Source organism: Somniosus microcephalus, chromosome 10, assembly GCF_052327205.1.
Source record: "Somniosus microcephalus isolate GS21.2 chromosome 10, FLI_Smic_1.0, whole genome shotgun sequence".
NCBI classification, from domain to species: domain Eukaryota; kingdom Metazoa; phylum Chordata; class Chondrichthyes; order Squaliformes; family Somniosidae; genus Somniosus; species Somniosus microcephalus.
This window is the reverse complement of record NC_140996.1, coordinates 202686693-202711199: the sequence shown is the minus strand read 5'-3', so window position 1 is coordinate 202711199 and position 24507 is coordinate 202686693. Positions and strand designations below refer to the sequence as shown.

Genomic DNA, 24507 nt, shown 5'->3' with positions numbered 1-24507 from the left:
CAGTCTGACGAACGCAGACTCATTTCCTCCGTGGTTTTACAGAGTGTATTTACATACTTGCCAATGCTTCCGATTTCATTGGGACAGTCTCCAATTTCCTTATGAAGTCTTGGATCCCCACTGCATCGGGGAGAGGTCATGGTAGTGCAAGCCTGCGCTGCTCTTTCACAAACCTTGAAAAGTGTCTCAGGTCCTGCTCCCTGTGGGTCACACGCTTGCCTCCCACAGTGGTCGGGCATTTGGGTCGCCAACTCTGGTTGGACGCATTCACGGAGGTTTCATCACGTGGCTTCGCACCTCCAACTGCCCTGTCCAGACAAACATCTCCAATATTTTTATAATAACTAATAAAGGAAAATATTCAAAGAAAATGAAAAACACACAATTCTTTTAATGCCCCTTTGATTAATTTTTAATCCCTGGAGACTCCAGGTCAATCCTGGAGGGTTGGCAACTCCATCCGGCATCAGGGAGTCTGTGTTTCTGGGGCCAGAGGGAAACACCTGAGCTTAAAAGAAAACCTTTGGCTCGTCCAACGCAGAGCGAGCTGCCCCAATTTTCCTCCAAGAAATATTGGCAAATATGTACTCATTGCAACAAGTTGGGTTGTATTTTTCTGTTTGCTTTGCGTGGAGCTGGAAGCGGCAAACCTTTATCATATTGAAAACCGAGAGCGCTGGTAATACACAGCAAGTCCAAGTGCATGGCGAAAGAACCAGGTGTCCGACTGTCACCCGAACTGTTCAGACAAAGCATCGACACCTGAACAGTGAACCGATCTTTTCTCTTTACGGGTGCTGATGCCAGTGACGTGTATTCTCAGCATTTTCTATTTCTATTTCAGATTTTCGGTGTTTGCAGTTTTGTTTTTACACAGGGCACAGCTCTATTTACCCTTACACACCTTGTTGTGCATTCTCTTAAAATGTCCCTTTAATATTACTGCTCCAAAGAGTGATGATTCTCCAGCTGCTTCTATAGAGGAACTTGTTGGGTTTTACCGGGTCTTCCAAGGACCAGTAAACACATTGGCCGACGTGTTGTTTTAGGCCCGTTTTTGGCCGCAGATTGGTCGATGCTGGGAGCGTGCACCAGAAGCTCTACCCAAATCTTGCCTTGGGCTTCCTCAGCACATTACCAATGAGCCGCGGATGCCGAGCTGAGCCGAGCGGGCGTCCGGATGCAGCTCGCCGGTCACCGGAGAACCGCTTCAGGCCGGCTGCCTCGCCAGCAGCGGCCATCAGGTAGGTCCTGGGAGAGGGGGAGGAGAATGGGAGCGAGGTGGGGCGAGTGCGAGTCGCCAGCGGTCCGCAGTAGAACCAGGCGTATCGTTCCTGCTCCTCAGGGCTCCACATAAAAGTGAGTTTTTGAAAAGTTACCTCTTTGGCGTCGGTCTCCAGTGGTCCCTTTAAGCACCTCTGGTTAGGGCACAGAAGGAGCCAACAAACTGAGCGTAGCAGGCCCGGCACCTACTCTGCTCAGCTCTGTCGAGTTTCCGAAAGACCTGAAATGGGCGCTAGGCCCCTCATTAACATATGCAAGGGGGCCGAATGCCTTTTTTAGGCAGTCCCCCAGGGACACCTGAACATCGTACGTATTTCAGGCGCCCTTGAGCAGTGGGAGACAGCACTGGGAAATTGGTGCTTTGTGCCCGAGATCTGCACCAATGGCAGCAGCGCACTCTGCGAAACCATTATGATATAGCGCCTTGACATCTTCACACACACACACACACACACACGCGACTAAATGCTCTGCAGTGCTTGCGGCCGCCAGGAGCGCTGCGGAGCGGGGACAAGCAATCCTGTTCCTCCCGACTCTGCAGCAATTAAAAAAAAATAATTACACTTACCTTTCCGATGGCAGCCACTGGCTCGTCTACATACACGGGCAGAAAACCTGAGCGGGGAAAGCCCAACTCCTGCTCCTCTCAGCACTGCCCAATTTGGCAGAGGGGTCCTAAAATAAGCTTTGGGTCCCTCATTAGCATATGCAAGGGGCATAACGCCTGTGTTAGGCGACCGTCCCAGATGCCTGAAAAATGGGCCGACCCCAATTTTGGGTTGCACGTTTTTCAGGCGTCCTTGGGCCGTAGGATGTAAGACCTCTAAACTGCGTCCCAATTTCTACCCCAATGTGCAGTAAGTATGGATTCACCGGGGTCCTTCAAAAGGACAAGTTCTCGAGAGTAGAAAGTAGGTGGAGGGGCAGGGAATTGTTGATAACATCGAGTGAAGTCTGCTGCCCAACTGCCTTCAGGCTCAGAGAGGAAATTCTCAAAGAATTTTCTTAGATTAGCCAAAGAGTTTTTCCTTTTTTCGCCCCTCCCGGGAGCTTGTGTGACTGGGGTGAGGAGTGGGTTGATGATGCACATAAGCTACGTTATGTCAGGCCGAGTGGGTCAGTTGGACTTTTCCTGTCCTTTTTCGCACGTTTGTACATTTCAAATTTGTAAAGGTAAGTGGTTTTACCGCTGACCCCATTTATTTTTAGGTGTCAAACTAACACATCAAATCAACCTAGTCCACGTCCAGGTCATATGGGTGGTACAGGGCCTGCCTCCCAGCGAAATGGTTGCAGCTTTTAGACCCACCTTTCACAGTCGCCAACATCTTGATAGTTCTCAAACAGTCACAGGTTATGACTGACCAGCCCCTTCATTGAAAGGAAGAAACTGACTTTGCTCACTTCACTGCACAGATACATCATGTCAGCCAATCACACAACAATATCAGTGGTTACCAATGAAAATCTGGAGGCAGTGACAGAGGAGGCAAAAAGAGCAAACTAAGGGTAAAGTCAACCCACAGAATGGCTAAATGGAGGTTCACATTCCTGATGCCCCCACTTGCCCAGTTCTTCACCTTGGTTGAATTAGGGGGGGAAAAGACAATTTTCCTGGAAGGGAGTATTAGATCGCATGAACCCGCTGAGGGCCTTGTGTACGTTATATTTGCCATTATATCATATTCTACAATGCTCAGAAGAAAGTGGACTACGCAGGTGGAAAGGGACCCTACAAGCAAACAATGGGATTGATGCTGTGAATCGAAAAACGGCAGAGACAGTGTTCAATTCTTCTGGACCATTTCCAAACTGCTCCCCGATATCAAACATACTCTACAAGGGGCTTTACTTCATTCTGGAACTAATTCACAGTGCAGACATCAATGGCTTTACTCTGACAATTGGAGATCAGATTTCGGCAGACAGTTCACCAGACTGTTCTGCCTCCTTAGTTTCTGTGTACTCACGCAATAAGAATGCTATGCTTTTAAAAGTTAAGACCATCACCGCATATATACCATTTGGTTCAAGTCTTTGCACGCTTAAGAGTTTAGCAGTTATGTACTTAAGAGCGTTTTGCTGTACGTTCCTTTCAAACTGATTACTCTAATTGGTCAGGAATCAAATAACAGCCCTGGCAAGCTCATATATAGTGTGTTACAACACATTCATCTTCAACTGCACTCTTTTTTACGACCTAGTTGATCCCAAGTTTTCATGCAGGAAAATGTGGTTGGAATGCTGGGATAAGATTGGCGTTCCACTGCAGGGAACTGAACCAGGACGATACTGCAACTATCTGTGGTGCGCCGTCAGGTCGGAGAGGCGCAGGAGGAGCCCAGCAATAATTGGGAAGAAGGTGCATGAGAGTGGGAGGGTAATTTTTCAAGGGCTCCTAGAAAAAAAAATGCTGGAGGTCAGAAATCCCAAAGTAAGTTTGTTCTGTCTCAAGGGCCCAGAAGTGGCCAAAAGCTGCTGCAAGTTTAACACATTTTTTTAAAAACTGAGTACTTTGGATTGCAACATGACAGTGCCAGAAGTCCAGAGATATCACAGTCTCATTCTGTGATATTTTCATAGAATCATGGAATGGTTACAGCACAGAAGGAGGCCATTCGGCCCCTTGCGCCTATGCCAGCAATTGTCTCATTTTCTGATGCCTGTTAGAACATTGTCACAACAGCTCCCTAATCAATGACAAAGAATGTCACTGATCAACTCATTTTCCCTTAGCTGCGTAACCACCAAAGTCAAATTCCCCCTGTTGATAATTTTAATTAAAAAAAGTAAACGTGAGTCCAAAATCAGATTTCCTGTTTGTCTTCACACTATAATTTATTTGCTAGAGTGATCAACAGAATGGGTACCCCCCACATCTGGCCACATCACCTGTCATGTTCTTTTCAGTTTTACTGTACTTGATTATAATGTCTAAGGCCAGCCTGTATGATTATGAGAGAGTTTAATGTCACATTTTAGGATTTTTGGTTATCTTTTTCTTCCTGTAAAGTATTTGGGAATAGGTTATGTTTAAGAGTTGCATATTAAAACTAAGTGGATTCACACAAGATTAAAAAAAAACACAGGCTGCAGACATTGACACTGTGCACTAAATCTAGACCAGACAGTTTGTGGAATGCCATGGCTTACCATCTGCTTTAAACTGAGACGAGGGTCAATTGTCTCATCTTAGGCCCATTAAGCCAGGATGGTCCCTATTAATTTTGAGAATAGCAGGAGATGTTTCTTTAAACCTAAATCCCAAAGTGTGGAGGAGAGGTCGCCGGGTTTTACAGATAAGCTTACTGGTGAGTCACTGAATGGGGAAGAAATCAGAGGGACTGCTCTCCCACTCTCTGAGACCATGAAGAGAAAAAGACAAAGGGACACAAGGGCAGTGGGCCTGCCAGCTGTGGAAGCCTGGCCTAGCAAGGGGAAACTCGTTTGTCTCAAGTTCAGAGCTGGTCAGGATCGGAAGGCTAAACAGGAAAAGTAATGTGATCTCGCCAATATGGACAGTTGTGGCATATTTTTATTATTTTTATTGTTCTTGAGGAGGGTTCGGTAGCTAGTTGCATCAAGGTGAGATTTGATTACATCGGTTACTCTGTACGTTCACATGCTGTCTGTAAAATAACGCAGCTAACAATTCCTATCTGGGCTCGCCTCTCTAAGTATTTTCAGACCTCCCTCGGAAATATTGGTGAAGCACAATTGAGGGCACGTGTGAAAGACACAATATCCAGTTCAGACCACAAGGGGTTCCTACTGTCACACCCCTGCATTTTGCTAATATATAAATAGATATTGGCCAGTCCAACACACCCTTGAAACAATGGGACCGCCCTGCTGTGCCTGAGAGAATGTCTAAGGTAGACTGGTAAAAGGGGAAAACGTACCATGATAGATCTGCATGGGTCGCTATCTCTGGATAAATACACATGTCTACAGTTTGAGGAAGTAGTTCCAAGCACTAATAGGTACTTTGATTTAATATGGACTTAGAAGTAATACCATTTCTTGAAGTATCTCAGTGGTGTGGCTTCCGCACACAAACTACAGTAAACTATCTCTATGACTAACTTTGTGAAGCCTTCAGCAGTTTCACAAAACACGTGTTATAGCAAGTGTTTACTCCAGCAGCAAATGAGCAACACACAGCAACTTGCATTTATATAGCGACTTTAACACAGTAAAATGTCCCAAGGTGCTTCACAGGAGTGTTATCAAACACATTTTTTACACTGAGCCACATAAAATATTAGGGCAGGTGACCAAAACATTGGTCAAAGAGGCAGGTTTTTAAGGAGCGTCGTAAAGAAGGAGAGAGGGGTAGAGAGGTTTAGGGAGGGAATTCAAGGGCTTAGGGCCGAGGCAGCTGAAGGTATGGATGAAAATCAATGGACGCTACATGAGAGGTTGTGGTATATGTATCACAGAGTGTTCCAGTGAAGGGGTTTGTTTCAGTAAGGGTCCTGGGTTTTCCGCTTCTGCACTCGTCGCCCCGCAATTGCACATGCATTAAAGTTCATCTCGGAAAATCACGGGCTGGCGAGCGGAAAACCCAGGCCAGAGTGTTTTATACAGTTTCTCTGTCATCAGCGGGTGTGCTACAGTGTTAGTGAGGAGTTATGGCAGGTCACCTCGCTCATTTAAAGGGGCAGCCCATCAGGATAAATCTCGCAAAGTATTCCTCCAGATCTGTGAAATATTCCATTCAAAATGGTAAATTAGAAGCGTGATATCACTCCTACATCCTGGGGGCAAAAAATAAAACAGATTTTTTTGGAAAATGTTGGTGCAGTAGGTATAACATAGCTGCTGCAGAGCAAATGTCTCGAATGCAGCAATTTCAAAGCACAGGCTTCGAACTGAGCCTAGAGGCTAAAATAAACTCGACCCAACCCCCCCTTTAAAAGCAGGGATCACAACATAAATGCAGCTTCTGGGATTTTATAATACATTTGTCATAACTTTCGTTGCCCTGTGACCTCCCAGAACAACATCACTCAGTAAGATCGTTGGGGAGCTGCTCACCAGCTGAGTCCATAGCTGAACGGCTAAGGCGAAAGTCAAGTAACTTCCAGAAATGAGCTGCCATCTGTCCTGTAGTATACAATACTTGGGGCTAGCTGAGGTCCCAGCCTTTCCTTGTCATTACACTCCCTGCCCTGCACTGTTTAGACGTATAGTCCAGAAGGAGGACGTTCCAAATCATAGAAGTTCTACTTCAAGCAGCAAAGATTGTTTACTTTTCCTTTCTTTAAAATCTACAAATGATTAGACCTTAAGGTTGACACATTGTGCAATCCATATTGTGTACTGAATTGGCTCGTTTCCATTTAGCCGTCAGTATTTTCATGAGTTAGTTGGCTTCCTCTTGTACCCCACCCATTGGTTTTGACCTCGGTCCTACATTTCTTACCTTTATCAGAAGCTCGTAGCGGGGAATTCTCTGTACTGGCTTGATCATCAAATCGGACAGTGCTTGCTTCTCCTTGTTTTCCCTCATGCTTTGCTGCAATGTAAGAGTGTCAGAGTGTGAAGAGTGTCAGTTCGACACCAGACCACATCTTGCAACACCACACTTCCAACTCACAAATTACAAGTTGCGATATTTTTAAGAGCCACCTATGAATGTCATCAGAAGAGCAGAGGCTAGATTCTTTCATGGTCAGTCTTTTATTTTTTTAGGTCCATCTTTGTCCTCATTAGGGAGAGAGATAACACTCAGGCAATCACTGTCAGCATCAAGTACTCCCAGGTAGTAGATGCACAGTAAATTTCCCTCTACTCTTCCACAAGAGTGAAGCATTGGGCCCTTCCCACCTCATTTCCATGGCGTTGCAATGCCTGCATCTGTGGTAGGTCTTAGGCACTTCAGGGGAACCTCCGGAAATCTTGTTCCAAGGAACTGAGCCTTCCCCAGGGGCATAGGAGAGGAATATTCGGGCTGTTCTTTATATTAGTATTTAGGATTTTGCGACATTTAATGAACAGAGGGAATCTTCTCCCAATGTTAAAATGCAATCATTGATTATTGTAGCTGTTTTTATTTAAGGAGTATGAGGTAGTGGGTAGTGCAGTGGGTTAGTCACTGACTTTTCACCTATGGGATACAGGTTCAAGTACAGCCCAGACTAATGCTCTGAAAGTCATCTTTGGTTGTAAAAGTCCTATGTGAAATGTGTTTGGGTAGCTTCCACCCAGTTCCTGCTGAGGATGTAGTCCATAGTAGGTACTACCACACAGCATGGTGTGGGGAATGGAAAAATATAACACTGATTATAGTTGGCTACAAATATGGGCAATAATTATGAATATGGGGTATTCATCTGAGGTTATAGGGAACTTTGCAGCCAACAATGTGACTACTTTTACATAAAACAGTAATTACTTTATTAGTTGTATGAGAATTTGGGATTTAACACTGTGCCACTGATGTACTGAAGAGTCATTTTCAGTATGTCAAATACACAGGTTGAGATGACACTCGTGACATCTAGTTATCTTGTAAATATACAAGACGAAACCACCTCATTCCCAAGCCAGTCCTGCCTCCCACCAACTCCATCACTCAGCCAACCCCACACCCTGCCCCATTCTAGTGCCTCCAGTCAGTCACACTGCCAACCAGATGGGGCACCTATTCATAGCCCCATCGCTGAGCCAGCTCTGCCCACCCCGCCCTGCCCCTTGCTGGCCACTATGACTGAGCCAGATTAATCCCCTTGGTCCTATCACTGAACCAGATCAATCCCCTTCTGGCAGCACCACTGAGCCACATCAATCCCCTTGGTCCCATCACTGAACCAGATCATTCCCCTTCCAGCCTCATCGCTAAACCAGATCATTCCCCTTCCAGCCCCACTGCAGAACTAGCGACAGGTCTTACCTCCAAAAACTTAATAAATGCCGGCTTTGCATCCTTGGCCAATCGCACAGCTTCTTTGGCATTGAGAAAGTTGTCGATGTATGCAGAGTACGAGTTGGCCAGTACATCCTTGGAGAACTGCAAAAGGAATACAGATATTAATGGAAGTGACAGAATGCACTGTAAAACTACGTTGAAAGCATCAGGGTCAGTGCTGTGGATGAATGATTTATCAGTGGTACCCATGTATAGCCACACCCAGGACTGTTACACTGAACAGGCAAGTGGCAGAAGGTTGCTCGGAGCGAAAGGTAAATCACGACCCCCAGGTTCACACGTCATAAAAGCCTGCAGGAAATATGGATCTCTACACCTGAATTATGGTGATACAACAACAACATCTTACATTTATATAGCGCATTTAACATCGCAAAATGTCCCAAAGTGCTTAACAAGAGTGATATCAATAAAACATTTTTGATACCGAGCCACAGAAGGAGATATCAGGGCAGGTGATCAAAAGCTTGGTCAAAGAGGTAGGTTTTATGGAGCATCTTAAAGGAGGAGAGAGTGGTCGAGAGGCGGAGAGGTTTAGGGAGGGAATTCCAGAGATTAGGGCCTAGGTAGCTGAAAGCACGGCCGCCAACGGTGGAGCGATTAAAATCGGGGATGCGCAAAAGGCCAGAATTGGAGGAGCGCAGAGATCTTGGAGGGTTTTGGAGCTGGAGACGGTTACAGAGATAGGGAGGGGTGAGGCCATGGAGGGATTTGAAAACAAGACTGAGGATTTTAAAATTGAGGTCTTGTCAAACTGGGAGCCAATGTAGGTCAACGAGTACAGGGGTGATGGTTGAACGGGACTTGGAGCAAGTTAAGATACGGGCAGCAGGGTTTTGGATAAGCACAAGTTTATGTCGGGTGGAAGATGGTACACACGTTGCGCAGGCCTCATGCACTGGCAGAAGGTTCTGTCCGAAAATCTCCCCGAACCCGACGAGGTTGGTCAGAGAGAGACCAGAGATCGAGAGAAACAATACAATACCAGATGTACCCAGGTTGTTATTACCTTTAACTATATACAGAACTCTTTCACACGATTCTATACGTTTTCATCTCCTCTATAAAAGAGGATGCACTGGGATGATGCAGCCCGCTTCCTAACCTATGCCTTCTGTTTATTTTCAAACCACTCAGGAAAGGCATCCTGTTCCCCAACTGCCACCAATTAGCAAAAACTGGGGAGAGACTGACCGAAACAGGAGGCAGCTCAATAGGGTTAAACATTTGGGGCTGGATTTTCATTGAGGAGTCGGGTAGGAGGCGAGACTTTCGGGGTTGTAGTCCCGCCTCCATTGAGTTCTAGCCAACCCATGCGATTTTGCCTTGATTGACCTTGTTGAGCCCGCCCAGCAGGCTCAGCAGGCCAATTAAGGGCCACCCGGCAACAGGTGACATCACAGATTGAAATTACATCTGTTAAGACCTTTTGACAGATGAAATATCAGCGTTTCACAGCTGTTTGAAGCTGTCAAACACTGACAATCTGTATTCTAAGTTAATTCCTTCCTCTCAGGATGATTTAGAGATCTCCCCGGAACAGAAAGCTGAATGCTGCAATTTTTGACAGCTCGCAGCCATTCTGCTTTCTGTGCCGGTGAGATGAGGGACTCCAGAGACCTGAAGGAAGGAAAGCTGTAAAGGTAAGTAAAGGTATGTAAAACTTCTTTAAACACTTTACACACACCAAACACACTTACCTCTGCACTCATGCACCCATCACTCACCTGAACACCGACATCTCGACCCCTCCAAGTCCTTCATCCCGACGGCCCGCCTCGCTAACTTGGCGTGGTTTGGAGCCGTCGGGAATCCCACACTTCAACATTAAAAATAGGGATTAGGCTAAAAACTGCCTGTTAACTACCTGTTAACAGGCAGTTAATTGGCACTAATCCCCTTCCCGCCTTGGGGAGGCGGGTCCCAGTGCGGGGCAGGACCCGCCTCCTTTGAAACTGGCATGGAGGCGGGTTGGGTGCGGGATGGCGTCGGGGCTCCCGAATTCGGGATTTTAACCCCCCACACGCCTCCAATCCCGCCTCCACGGCCCAATGAAAATCCTGCCCCAATGATCTCTGAAAATGTGCGAGCCGGCCATCATAGAATCATACAGCACAGGAGGCCATTCAGCCTATCGTTTCAATGAGTTATCCAATTAGTCCCACTCCCCTGCTCTTTTCCCATCACCCTGCCAATTCCCTTTTGAAAGTTACTATTGAATCTGCTTCCACCACCCTATCAGGCAGTGCATTCCAGATTATAACAACTCGCTGCGTAAAAAAATTCTCCTCATCTCCCCTCTGCCAACTATCTTAAATCAGCATCCTCAGGTTACTGACCCTCCTGAAGGTGGAAACAGTTTCTCCCTATGTACTGTATCAAAACCCCCTCATCAGTTTGAACACCTCTATTAAATCTCCCCTTAACATTCTCTGTTCTAATGAGAATAATCCCAGTTTCCCTAGTCTCACTACATCCCGAAAATGACACTGGGATTATGCCCCCCGCAGCTGTTCCTACCAAAGTTCGTGAAGTGAGGGGGAGGTCCATGAATTAGCAGGCAATGATGGCTGCCTGCTGCATCAGGAGATCATCTACGGGCCCCATCTGCTCCCAAGAGGCCGTAAACTGCAGCGATGGTAGCCAAGGCCCCTTTGTAAGGGGACCAAAACCTCTGCAAATCATGAAGTCAATGGAAATAAAAATCGGGGGGGAAGATGTAAAACGGGCTGCCCATTCGCTATCACTCATCTTACGCTATCGCACACAGTCAATATCTACCCCACTGTCAGCGTAATAAAGTTGAGTTTTTGTAACGAATTAGAACTATCACCACAAGGGGGCGCACTGCTGAAGCTGTAAAGTGGTGAATAAGAGAAAAGGATCCCGTCATTTTACCTGACCAGGGTCCTCACTTGACCTGCTGGAGCTGCTGTGTATGAGCGGGAAAGGATCTGGAATAAGGCCGGGCCTTGGCTGCAAACACGCTTTCTACATAAACATTATTCTCTTCTTTTTTTCTACAGAAAGTAACACAATGTACTATTCGGCAGGAAATACTAAATCTGTATTTGTTAAACCACACAGTATATGGCTAAACACGGATAAGCAAAGGGTCCTATGTAAACAGTTCCATAAAATACAAGAAGACAACAGTATGTGATCTGTCTTACTTTGGTTTTAGCTCCAGTAGATGCCTAAATCTATCTACCTACATTCTGTGGTCAGTTAAGAGAATCTCTGCAGAATGAATCCACTAGCTGTTGCTGATCCTCTCCTATCTGGCTATGTTTCAGTAAGAGCCTAGACAGCAAGGGTCAGCAGGCGATGTCACCGCTGAGAGAATCAAAGCCAAGCTCGGTTTTGTCCTCACCTATCGTCCACACTGCAGTTTCCAGGAACACAGGAACAGGAGGAGGCCATTCAGCCCCTCGAGCCTGTTCCCCATTCAATGAGATTGTGGCTGACCTGTATTTTAACTCCATCTACCCGCCTTGGTTCCGTAACCCTTGCCGTACAAAAATCTATCAATCTGAAATTTTCAACTGACCCCCCCAGCCTCAACAGCTTTTTGGGAGGAAGAGAGTTCCAGAATTCCACTACCCTTTGTGTGAAGAAGTCCTTCCTGATATCACCCCTGAACGGCCTAGCTCTAATTTTAAGGTTATGCCTCCCCTCTTGTTCCGGACTCCACACCAGAGGAAATACTTTCTCTCTCTCGACCCTAGCAACTCCTTTAATTGCCTTCCAGCAAAGGTCACTTGATGGTGATGGCGAAGGGGAGATAAATATGGCAGATTTTTCTTCCCTCTCCCTGGCACAGGGATGTTAACAACTTATAGTATTCCTACTGCCAACCCAAGGTCAACTAATTTAGCACAGCTGCAGGAGTGAAGCTGGGAGGTTCTGGTCTGTATGGCCATTATTTTAAACTTGGCCCCGTTCCCCTCCTGCCACCTCCCTTCCCCCCCCCCCCCCCGGGTTTCTGTTGCGGTTCATTGTATTGCGACTTAAATATTATAAAATGGCTTCCTGCGGTTTGCAATTGGTGTGCTGTTAGGTGTCAGTCTTGACTCCACTGGTAGCACCTGTCTCTTGAGTCAGAAGGTCGGGGGTTCAAGTCCCACTCCAGGGACCTGAGCACATAATCTCGGCTCACAGCACAGTGCAGTACTGAAGGAGTGCCGCACTGACGGAGGTGCCCACGCCTTTTGGATAAGACGTTAAACTGCGGCCCCCGTCTGCCTTCGCACGTGGGCATAAAAGATCCCGTCGCATTATTGGAAGAAGAGTATATACTCCTCAACTAACACGACCAGAAAAAGGTCTGGTCATTATCTCACTGCTGTTTGTGGGAGCTTGCTGTGCGCAAATTGGTTGGCGCGTTTCCTACATTACAACAGGGACTACATTTCAAAAGTGCTTCATTGGCTGTCAAGCACTTTGTGATGTCCTGAGGGTGTGAAAGGCACCTTATAAAGGAGCTCTTTCTTTAGAACTATCTATTTGGAGATGTGCAGCCAATGTTTCCTCACACTTGACTCATCACTTCCTCCATTACAAGGGCTTATGCTGCCTTATCCTGAAACTTTTAACTACTGATATTGTACCTCCAGCACTTTTACTCCAGCACTCCTATTAAGCTTTTTAGCCTAATCACAACGCTGCAGTGAAGGTGGTGATTGTCACACTAAGCTTGCGTGCTTCAATGTTATTCCAATACATTTCTTGTGTGATAGCCTTAATTCACCATCTGAAATTGCTTCCGCCATCAGCGTTGGACACCTACAGCCAGAACTTCACCCATGTTCACCCTGGCTCAAATTGCTCCTTCCAGATGTTTCCCTGCCTTTCTGGGGGCAAATGTCTCCCTTTTCAACCGACAGCTGAAACCAAAGAAACTCTTGTCAATCGTGTTGCAGGTAGTGTGGAGAGCAGAACTGCACACAGTACTCCAAATGTGGTACATAAATTTAACATTAGCTCCCTGACATGAATCGGTCATTCATGAAAGAAAGACTTGTGAAGTGATGCTGAGCGGCCTGCGGGTGGCGCTGTCCAGGGAGAGTATAAATACTCGGGCATGGGCCCAGCTTGCGCAGGACATTCTTAACAGGAACTAGTGAAGGACACAACTAGACCTCCGTGTTGTAAAACAGTTGATTAAAGCTTTTTTTAATGCTAAGACCAAGTGCCTAGTAGTTTTCTTATGTCACTCCCTACTTTTATATTCCATTCTGCTAGAAATGAACCTCAGTACTTTATTTGTGCTCTTTATGGCCTTATCAATGTGGGTTGCTACTATGAGATGGGCTTATACTCACTGGAGTTTAGAAGATTGAGAGGGGATCTCATCGAAACCTATAAAATTCTGTCAGGCCTGGACAGACTAGATGCAGGAATGATGTTCTCGATGGCGGGGGAGTCCAGAACCAGGGGTCATAGTCTAAGGATAAGGGGTAAGCCATTTAGGACTGAAATGAGGAGGAATTTCTTCACCCAGAGTGGTGAACCTGTGGAATTCTCTGCCACAGAGGGCGGTGGAGGCCAGTTCATTAAATATATTCAAGAGTTGGATATATTTCTTAAGGCTAAAGTGATCAAGGGATATGGGGAGAAGGCAGGGACAGGGTACTGAATTTGGATGATCAGCCATGATCTCACTGAATGGCAGAGCAGGCTCGAAGGGCCGAATGGCCTACTCCTGCTCCTATCTTCTATGTTTCTATGTTACCGATTTTAGTCTTGCTGTATTGTTTCCAAACTGTTGCAAAACACACTTGTGACCCTTTGCGCTGCTACTAACAGCAGCTCCGCTAACCACAGCGAATCAGGAGTGTTAATGAGCTGGCACTGTTGTTTCCCCGAGGCTGTGTGCATTACCTAAAGAGGTAGTTTCCGTGGATGTCTTCAGAGGCACCATGAGCCCCGATGACAACATGAAGAGTATCAGACTTGCCATCAGAGGCGCAGGTTACCATGTTTCCTGGTTGTGGATGGAGGAAAAAAAAAGCCAGCCTGCCTGTAAAGGCCAGAGAAGCAGCTTTCCAGCCCGTCCCGGCAGCTGGAACTGCACTTGTCAATAAGACAATGAGGGAAACACCGTGTCCATCGAGTATCCCAGAACGCTGGACACAGAGGCTGCTTGTAAAGGCCCCAGCCTCCAGAAGACGGCAGAGAGAGAATGGGGGCCAGAACTGGAAGTGGGGCCTTTGCAAGTGCTCTCAAAGAGCTGCCACATACAGGCCCCATGAAGAAAATCTGAAATTAAAAGTTTGAAAAAAAGATTTTTTGTACAGGCAACACTTTGGTCGCCTCTTTCGCCCTACTGCACACATGTCTGTCCACAGACTGGCATTAGTGGAAAGCCTAGGCCTACACTGCTACTTTTATGCTGTTCTGGGTGCTGTATAAACTATACTGCAGTATAAACAGGGCGGTTTCTGCAGCACTCAGGAGCTAGTGGTTCTGCGATATGAGTTCGCAGTAACTCGCAGTGTTCGGGAAACATTGATTCAATATCTTCCTGTAACACAACCAATGTTTCCTCTCACTTGACCCATCACTTCCTCCATTACAAGGGCTTATCCTGAAACTTTTAACTGCTGATATTGTACCTCCAGCACTTTTACTCCAGCGCTCCTATTAAGCTTTTTAGCCTAATCACAACGCTGCAGTGAAGGTGGTGATTGGCACACTAAGCTCGCGTGCTTCAATGTTATTCCAATACATTTCTTGTGTGATAGCCTTAATTCACCATCTGAAATTGCTTCCGCCATCAGCGTTGGACACCTACAGCCAGAATTTCACCCTAGTTCACCCTGGCTCAAATTGCTCCTTCCAGATACAATCCAAATTTGGAAAGACAAAATCTGTTTTTTTTCCACCACCTTAAACATCCACTCCCTCCACCACCGGCGTACCGTGGCTGCAGTGTGTACCATCTACAAGATGCACTGCAGCAACTCGCCAAGTCTTCTTTGGCAGCACCTCCCAAACCCGCAACCTGTTCCACCTAGAGGGACAAGGGCAGCAGGCGCATGGGAACACCACCACCTCCAAGTTCCCCTCCAAGTCACACACCGTCCTGACTTGGAAATATATCACCGTTCCTTCATCGTCGCTGGGTTAAAATCCTGGAACTCCCTCCCTAACAGCACTGTGGGAGTATCTTCACCACATGGACTGCAGCGGTTCAAGAAGGCGGCTCACCACCACCTTCTCAAGGGCAATTAAGGATGGGCAATAAATGCTGGTCTTGCCAGCGACGCCCACATCCCATGAATAATTAAAAAATAAGATCAAGTCAACCATGACACTTTGCTGAAATCTATACTGGCTACACTGTACAATACTGATCTCCCAGTTACTTCTTGTCCAGGATAGACAGTGATCTCAGGGGTGCCCCTTGCCACAGGATTAACTGGAACATTTGATGGAATGGACAAACTTTCTACATTACAACAGTGACTACACTTCAAAAAGTACTTCATTGGCTGTAAAGCGTTTTGGAACGTCCGGTGGTCGTGGAAGGTGCTAAATAAATGCAGGTCTTTCTTTCTTTCTCTGTTGTTTAAATTTCAAAACCAGAGCATGATAGGCTCAATGGCCTCTTTCTGTTCTAAAGTCTATGGCCCAGAGATTCCAATCTGTCAAGGGGGCAGGTTTGGTACAGTTCTGAGGATCCTGCAGAATCCTGCCAAGTGCGCCCTTATAAGGCCTCAATGGATCTGTCACCAGCTGAAAGATGCCATGAGTTTTGTGAAGCCTTTATAAAGGCCCCGGGACTTGCTGGGAGTGGGTTGATTATATTAATAAAAACCCATTTTTGCTCCCTTAGAATCTGAAAACTTTCATTTTCCTTCGGGCCCTGGCTGAGCCCCAGGTTCCACCTATCGATGTGGCTGGGTACATAACAAGAATATAAGAATTAGGAGCAGGAGTAGGCCATACAGCCCTTCGAATCTGCTCCGCCATTCAATATGAGCGTGGCTGATCTTCAACTTCAATGCCACTTTCTCGCCCGATCCCCATATACCTTGGTTGCCCTAGAGTCCAAGAATCTAATGAGCTCAGCCTTAAAATACTCAAAGACTCAGCATCCACAGCCCTTTGGGGTATGGAATTCCAAAGATTCACAACCCTCTGAGTAAAGAAATTCCTCTTCATCTCAGTTTTAAATGGCTGACCCCTTATCCTGAAACTATGCCCCCTAGTTCTAGACTCTCCAGCAAGGGGAAACAACCTCTCAGCATCTACCCTGTCAATCCCCCTCAGAACCTTATATGTTTCAATGAGATCACCTCTCATTCTTCTAAACTCCAGAGAGTATAGGCCCATTCTACACAATCTCTCCTCATAGGACAACCCTCTTATCCCAGGGATCAATCTAGTGAACCTTCGTTGCACCGCCTCTAAGGCACGTGTGTCCTTCCTCAAATAAGGAGTCCGAAACTGTGCCCAGTACTCCAGGTGTGGTCTCACCAAAGCCCTGTACAATTGTAGTAAGACTTCCTTACTCTGGTACTCCAATCCCCTTGCAATAAAGGCCAACATGCCATTTACCTTTCTAATTGCTTGCTGTACTTACATACTAACTTTGTGTTTTCTGTACGAGGACACCTAAATCTCTCTGAACACCAACATTTAATAGTTTCTCACCATTTAAAAAATATTCTGTTTTTCTAGTCCTCCTACCAAAGTGAATAACCTCACATTAAACTCCATCTGCCACCTTACTGCCCACTCAACCTGTCTATATCCCTTTGCAGGCTCTTTGTGTCCTCCTCACAGCTTACTTTTCCACCTAGCTTTGTATCGTCAGCAAACTTGGATACATTGCACTCAGTCCCTTCATCTAAGTCATTAATATAGATTGCAAATAGCTGAGGCCCAAACACTGATCCTTGTGGCACCCCACTAGTTATAGCTGGAAAATGACCTGTTTATCCCTACTCTCTGTTTTCTGTCCATTAACCAATCCTCTATCCATGCTAATATATTACCCCTAACCCCACAAGCCCTTATCTTGTGTAATAACTGTTTATATGGCACCTTATCGAATGCCTTTTGGAAATCCAAATATCCTACATCCACTGGTTCCCCTTTATCTACCCTGCTAGTTGCATTTTCAAAAAGCTCTAATAAATTTGTTAAATACAATTTCCCTTTCATAAAACCATGTTGACTCTGCCTAATCATATTCTGATTTTCTAAGTGCTCTGTTACCACTTCCGTAATAATGGATTCCAACTTTTTCCTGACGACTGATGTCAGGCTAACTGGCCTGTAGTTCCCTGTTTTCTTTCTCCCTCCTTTCTTGAAATGGACTTGGTTGCTTTCAGTCAAAGAGGGTTAATATGTCCTGTCAAAAATTTGCTGCCTTCCAATCCACTGGGACCGTTCTAGAATCTATGGAATTTTGGAAGATCACAACCAATGCATCCACTACCTCCGCAGCTACACTGACATCCGCAGGTGGCCCACCATGACCATGTACCTGACCTTGTCACCAGGATTTGAGATGGGTTCTTCAGCCTACCCATTGCCAGATGGGTGTTCCACTCCACCACACCTGTTAGATTTTCGGCCATGATTCTATTTCCTTTATAAATGAGTAGTTAAGAGTAACTTTTCTTCTCACCTCTACGACTCAGTTCTAACCTGGACCAGACTGAATGGCCTTTTCCTGCTTTGAACTTTATGTGCAAAGGTTTCTCCCCTGTGTGTCTAGATGCTAAGCGAGATAAGCTGTGGCAGTGTCAACTCAGTTCTTAGTCCCGTTCACCCATCACCTCTGTGCTCGCTGACCTACATTGGCTCCCAGTTAAGCAACGCCTTGATTTCAAAATTGTCATCCTTGTTTTCAAATCCCTCCATGGCCTCACCCCTCCCTATTTCTGTAATCTCCTCCAGCCCCACAAACCACCCCCCCTCCCCCGAGATATCTGTGCTCCTCTAATTCTGCCCTCTTGAGCATCCCTGATTATAACCACTCAACCTTTGGTGGCCGTGCCCTCTGTTGCCTTGGCCCTAAGCTCTGGAATTCCCTGCCTAAACCTCTCCACCTTTCTACCTCTCTTTCCTCCTTTAAGACACTCCTTAAAACCTACCTCTTTGACCAAGCTTGTGGTCACCTGCTGTAATTTATCCTTATGTGGCGCAGTGTCAAATTTTAGGGGTCTAGGCACCTTGTTGAGGGAGAGCAGAGGAAGGCCCGTTATAGCTGCCCTCTCGTAGCCTGATACAGACACACAATGCATGGCCAAAATGAAAAAAAGTTTCCCATTCTTGATCACTGACGTCTTTCATCTCAAGGAGAAAAAGAAAATATTAAGAAAACAATAAGTGGAATTTTTAAACATCAGCACCGCCAGAGATCCATATTCGCATACCATCAAGACTGTTCCGGCTGCTCTCAGTTAAAGAGGGTTAATACGTCCTCTAAAAAATTTGCTTTTAATTCACATAGTTTATTTATTAAGTATCTACCTCTTGAGCAAACACACTGCATAGATTTGTGCCAAGTCCATTTAAAGATTTTTTTCTATAGTACACTTCAACCTTAATATTTAACTTGATTATGAAGTAATCCCAGGCAAGCGCCAAACCTCAGTGGCCTGTGAAGGCCTCCTCACAGCCTGGGAGTAGAATTTCCAGCAGGTTGCATTCCCCAGTTCATAGGAACTTCTTACCCTTTAGCTCTTAGCATTTGGCACAATACAGCTAGGTGTTTCCAGGAGGGTATTTCACGGCAGTTTTACCTGACTTTCTCCATGTTAAACTCCATTTGCCAATACCACTCACAATTTTGCAAAAGCATACTGTCCTGGAAGATGCAACTGGGTAATCACGAGCTAAGTTCGGATTAAGAAGGCCCTTCACCCCATACGGCCTCATCCTTCCAGTTACTGACCCTACCATTTTCCCATTACAGCATCTAGCTGTTCTCTAAATGAGTCCTGTCTCCAGGTCTCAATCACTCTTCCTGGCAACCCTTTCCAGCTACTGAGCATTTTCCGTGTGCAAAGGAATACTTACCTGTCCTAAATTTGTCCTTTAGAACACTTAAACCAAATACACTTTAACTTAGAAAATACGCAAAAATTGACCAGCACCTTCAAAAAGGTGATAGCTCAAGAACAGCGCTGAATATGGGCCCTGTATCTAGTGAAGACAATAGGTGGGGTGGGAGATTTTAACCCTACCAGAACGAGAGAAACCGGACAGTGGGCACTTAAAATGCCCTGGGTTACTTAACTGTGGGCAAATGCTGGAATATGGGATTAGATTAGACAGGGCTTGATGGCCGGCGCGGACACGATGGGCCGAAGGGCCTCTATCCGTGCTGTATTATTCTATGACTCTATGACTCTAAAACCGCCCAAACCTTGCTGTTTCAGATTTTAACGGATACTTCTGAATGATTGCCCACCTAAAGCCGGCGGAGTCCTGAATTTATATATGCTAATTAGGCATGATGAAGGGGAGTAGGAGTGCTGGCTATACTTTCCACTGCCTGCATCACCCAAACTGTTGCCGTGGTGGCATCCATTATCACCAAATCACACTTGATCTCTCCCCCTATTCCTCTGGTACCAACTCCTCTTTTGAGAACCCCACCTTGTTCCACCCCTATCACCTTTCCTTTAAAATCTTCATTGTCTACCAATCCACCCCCCCCCCCCAACTCTGAAACGAGTTTCTCATCAAGATATCCTCCCTCCCTCAGTCTCTGCATTGAGCGACTCCATCCTCGGTGATTCCAATCCATCTCAGCACCCCCTACCCTATCCTCTGAAATCACTGCTCGCCCATCCTGCCTAAACCTCCCCCTCTATATAAACTCTCCTATTCATATTCCTGGCCATCTCCTGTCTCTTCTCTATTCCCATGGTCTCTACCACAGACAAGGCGATCTCCGGCTATTTCCTCATATCCCTCACCACCCACACCCACCCCCCCCAACCTCCTTACAATCCCACTTTCTTCTGCCACTGCCCCTGAAAACAAATCTCCATCAAGTCACTTACAGCTGCTCTTTCCAAATCCTAACTGCCTAGCCTTTGGCCCTCTATTCACCGCTATACTTCTGCAGCTGTCGATTTCCTCAATCACTTCCTCACCTCCACCTTTGATGCTCTTGTCCCCAGCAAAATCTTGACCCTCTCCCAGACAAGAAATACTGAATAATTCAGATCTCACTGACAAGCAGTGGGTAGCAGCCATGATGCTTAAATTTCACCCACTATAGTCGTACACACTACATCAATAATTACCACACCGCTGAACTCTAGGTCCTGTCAACTCGGTGCAAACGTGACCCTTTATGTCTACAATTATGGTTTTCAACCATTTCCTACTGCTCACTCAGTATCACCATGGCTACCATGATTTAGAATATATGCAGGAGATGAAGAGTGACAGTCTGATTGCCATGGGTTTAACACAATGTCAAGAAATGAGAAACTGTAGTATTTTTAGAGCCATTGTTCAAAATCAACCTTAAATCTTAGCAACTGTATCCTACGAAAACATTTCGTCACATCAACAGCCTTCTTGCTGACATATCACTGGGCTGTAGTCCTCACTAGTTTACAATTCAACTCATTCTGTTCCTGGGACTAGGGACAGGGTCACTGGTCAAGGCTTGGAAGCTAAGCAGAGCCAGGCCTGGTTAGTACCTGGAGGAGTGACCATCAGGGAAGACCAGGTGCAGAAGGTCACGGAAGGAGCCCCGAAGAGGGGCGGTTGGTGAGAAGGTCACGGAAGGAGCCCCGGGAGGGGCGGCTGGTGAGCAGGCCCGGGCGTTGGGCTGAAGATTGTCGGGCAGGAGGAATGGTGGAAATGGAATGGCGGCGTGCACAGACGCAGCGACTTTGCTTCTCCCAGGACGGTGCTATATTTGTACTGGGCTTGCAAGATCACATTTCGTTGTACAATGACAATAAAGTTGAATTATTATTATTATTATAAATGTTACCACCTGATAGATAACATTTGGAAAGTCATTAACGGCTGGGGTATCAATTACATACAGTAGAAGAAAAGAACTGGTTAAAGAAGCAAAAAGTATTGAAAAAAGAGCAACAACGCTGTAATGGTTCAGATGAGGAAAGGCCCATGTTGCATCCTTGGTCTGTCCTGAGCTAGCTGATCGTGACCGAAGGAGTACTGAAGGTGCGGTAATTCGCGGAAATCACTTTCTACTAATCGCTGAAGGACAATCCATACCTGTGGATGTTGGGTGAGTGTGTGACCGAGCTAGGTTATGAAATGCATTAGGGCTGAAGAGTCTGCTGACACCATGTTTGGATTCACACATACAGAACAGACACTTGAATAAGGGGTTAGACCCTGCAAAACTTTACCCCAGCAACAGTGATGGGCCTAGAAACTGGGGCGGGCCCATTTTTGGGCGCATGAGGGATGCAGGGAATGATCCCTATGCCTACAGGCTGAGGCCCAAGACGTCCCCAATATTGGGCCTCGGGCCTCATTTCCATGGAGACGGCGAGCTGCGGAGAGCAACAGGTAAGTGAGGAAGGGAGACGACTAGGTCGGGAGGTAGCGGTGGCTGGCTCCACATTTAGGCAAGTACATTTTAAGAACTTACCTTGTTGGTTGTGGCCTAACCAGGTGGTCACTTTAAGGACCACTGGTTAGGCCGCATGTAAGCCTGGTTTTCCTGAGTGCAGCCAGCGTTGGCTGCCTTAGGGCAAACCAATCTAGCAGTGCTGGTGTTAGGCCCCTTATTTGCATATGTAAAGGTCCTAACGCTTGTTTCAGGCACGGGGATTGCACGCCGATTTTTAGGCCTTTACCAAAATGGTGGGATATACTTCCAGATTAGGAGACTGTTTATCGCCTGAAAGACAGGCGCTGTGCAGCTGAATTTCTAGGCCGTGATCTTTAGACAGGTGGAGAGAGCTTGAGAAAAAAAGAAATGGAACAGATAAAAAAGATTGCATAGTGTTACATACAGCACAGAAACAGGCCATTTGACCCAACTGATCTATGCCAGTGTTTATGCACCACACAAGCCTCCTCCCACCCCTCTTCATCTAACCTCAGCAGCCTATCCTTCTATTCCTTCCTCCTTCATGTGCTTATCTAGCGTACCCTTAAATGCATGTATGCTATTTGCCTCAACTATGGTAGTGCATTCCACATTCTTACCATGGTTTGGGTAAACTGGTCCATGCCAGTGTTTATGCACCACACGAGCCTCCTCCCACTCCTTTTCATCTAACCCTATCAGCGTTTTCCTTTCTCCCTCATGTGTTTATCTAGCTTCCCCTTAAGTGCATCTATGCTATTCACCTCAACTACTCCTTGTAGTAGCGCTTTCTACATTCTTACCACATTCCAGCATCCACAGTATTTTTCTTACAACTGTTTGGGTAAAGAAGTTTCTCCTGAATTCCCTATTGGATTTATTAGTGAGTATCTTATGTTTATGATCTCTAGTTTTAGATCCCCACAAGTGGAAACATTTTCTTTATGTCTACCATATCAAACCCTTTCATAATCTTAAAGACCTCTCTCTCAGATCACCCCTTGGCCTTCTCTTTTCTAGAAAAAAAAGCCCCAGCCTGTTCAGCCTTTCCTGAGAAGTATATCCTCTCAGTTTTGGTATCATCCAGAATCTTTTTTTGCACTTTCTCCTATGCCTTTATATCCTTTTATAATAATTGTGACCAGAACTGTGCACAGTACTCCAGGTTTGGTCTAACCAAGGTGCTGTACAAGTTTAACATAACTTCTCCATTTCTCAAATTTATCCCTCTAGAAATGAACTCCAGCGCTCGGTTTGTGTTTTTGTTATGGAATATATCACATCTACAACATTACCCTTGTCTACTCTTTCTGTGACTTCTTCAAAGAATTCAGTAAGGTTGGTCAAGCCTGGCCTTCCCTTTTAAAATCCGTGCTGATTACTCTATTATATTACCGTCTTTGGCCTCTTGCATTGTTCCATGGAAGCTCAGCGTGAGCTCGAGGAACAGCACCTCATCTTTCGATTAGGCACTTTACAGCCTTCTGGACTCAACATCGAGTTCAACAATTTCAGATCATAACCTCGGCCCCTATCATCATGTATACATATAATTTTTATCCACACTTTTTGTTTGTGTCTTTTTTTCTTCTCTCCCACATGGCAGCTGTCTTTCATTCTGCCAGCGCAATTCACACCTTATCTAGAGCCATCCTCTGTTTCTTAACCTGTCCCATTACCATCTCCTCTTGCCTTGAATATCTCTTCATGTCTCTTAACCTCTCCTGCCTTCCAGCCTATCACAGACCTTCCCTTTTGTTCTTTCATCCCCTCCCCCATTTCCCAGCCCCTAAACTTGCTTAAAAATCTGTTCCATTTCCTGCTTTTTTCCAGTTCTGACGAAAGGTCATCGACCTGAAACGTTAACTCTGTTTTTCTCTTCACAGATGCTGCCTGTCCTGCTGAGTAACTCCAGCATTTTCTGTTTTTATTTCAGATTTCCAGCATCTGCAGTATTTTCTTTTTGTACTCTATTATATTTTTGGTTTCTAGATGTTTTCTATTACATGTTTGAGGATTAAAGCAAAGAAAAAAAGGAAAGGTGGATCTAAAACAGCCATGGAAGCTGTGACATTCAAGACAGAGTTCGACACATTTTTGGGAACCAAGGGAATTAAGGGATATGGGGATAGTGCGGGAAGGTGGAGATGAAGTAGGTGATCTTATTGAATGGCGGAGCAGGCTCGAAGGGCCGAATGGCCCACTCCTGCTCCTATTTATTATGTTCTTATGACAGTAGGGAAAGAACACATCAGGAAATCACCTTTCACATCCTCAGGGGCTCCTAAAGTACATCACAGCCAATGAATTATTTTTTGAAGCATACTCACTGTTGTTACGTAGGCAGACATATTAAGGACGGGCAAGAATTGCTGGCCTTGCCAGCGATGCCCACATTACGTGAATGAATAAAAAAAAATGTGGAAGCCAATTTGTGCCCCTCAAGATCCCACGAAAGGCAAAGGAGATTAGTGACTGGTTAATCTGTTTTGGTGATGGTTAACCTCATCCAAAAGATGGCACCTCCAACATGAAGAATGGGCATTAGGGTGAGGCAACAGAGGAGAAGCTGCTGCCCGTGGACCTGTATCCCAGCAAGAGTCAGCGCCTTCTGTAGAGTCAGGCAAAACATTGGAGAAACCTGAAATAAATCACTGGTGACAGGTAAGGGACTTGAAGACAGAGCATACGGGGCCCCAAAATATATGTTCAAAGCCCTCATCTGGCATTA

General features: G+C 45.8%; 1 protein-coding gene across 1 annotated transcript in view; it reads right to left on the bottom strand.

The window, feature by feature from the left end:
* The window catches only part of arhgef17 (Rho guanine nucleotide exchange factor (GEF) 17), a 504936-nt gene that overhangs the window by 120224 nt on the left and 360205 nt on the right, over positions 1–24507 (bottom strand). The window contains exons 4-5 of the mRNA XM_085999453.1: positions 8183–8299; positions 6713–6805 (exon numbers count right to left, since the gene is read on the bottom strand). Of these exons, the coding sequence (XP_085855579.1) occupies positions 6713–6805; positions 8183–8299 (210 nt within the window). The remainder of the gene's footprint in view (positions 1–6712; positions 6806–8182; positions 8300–24507) is intronic.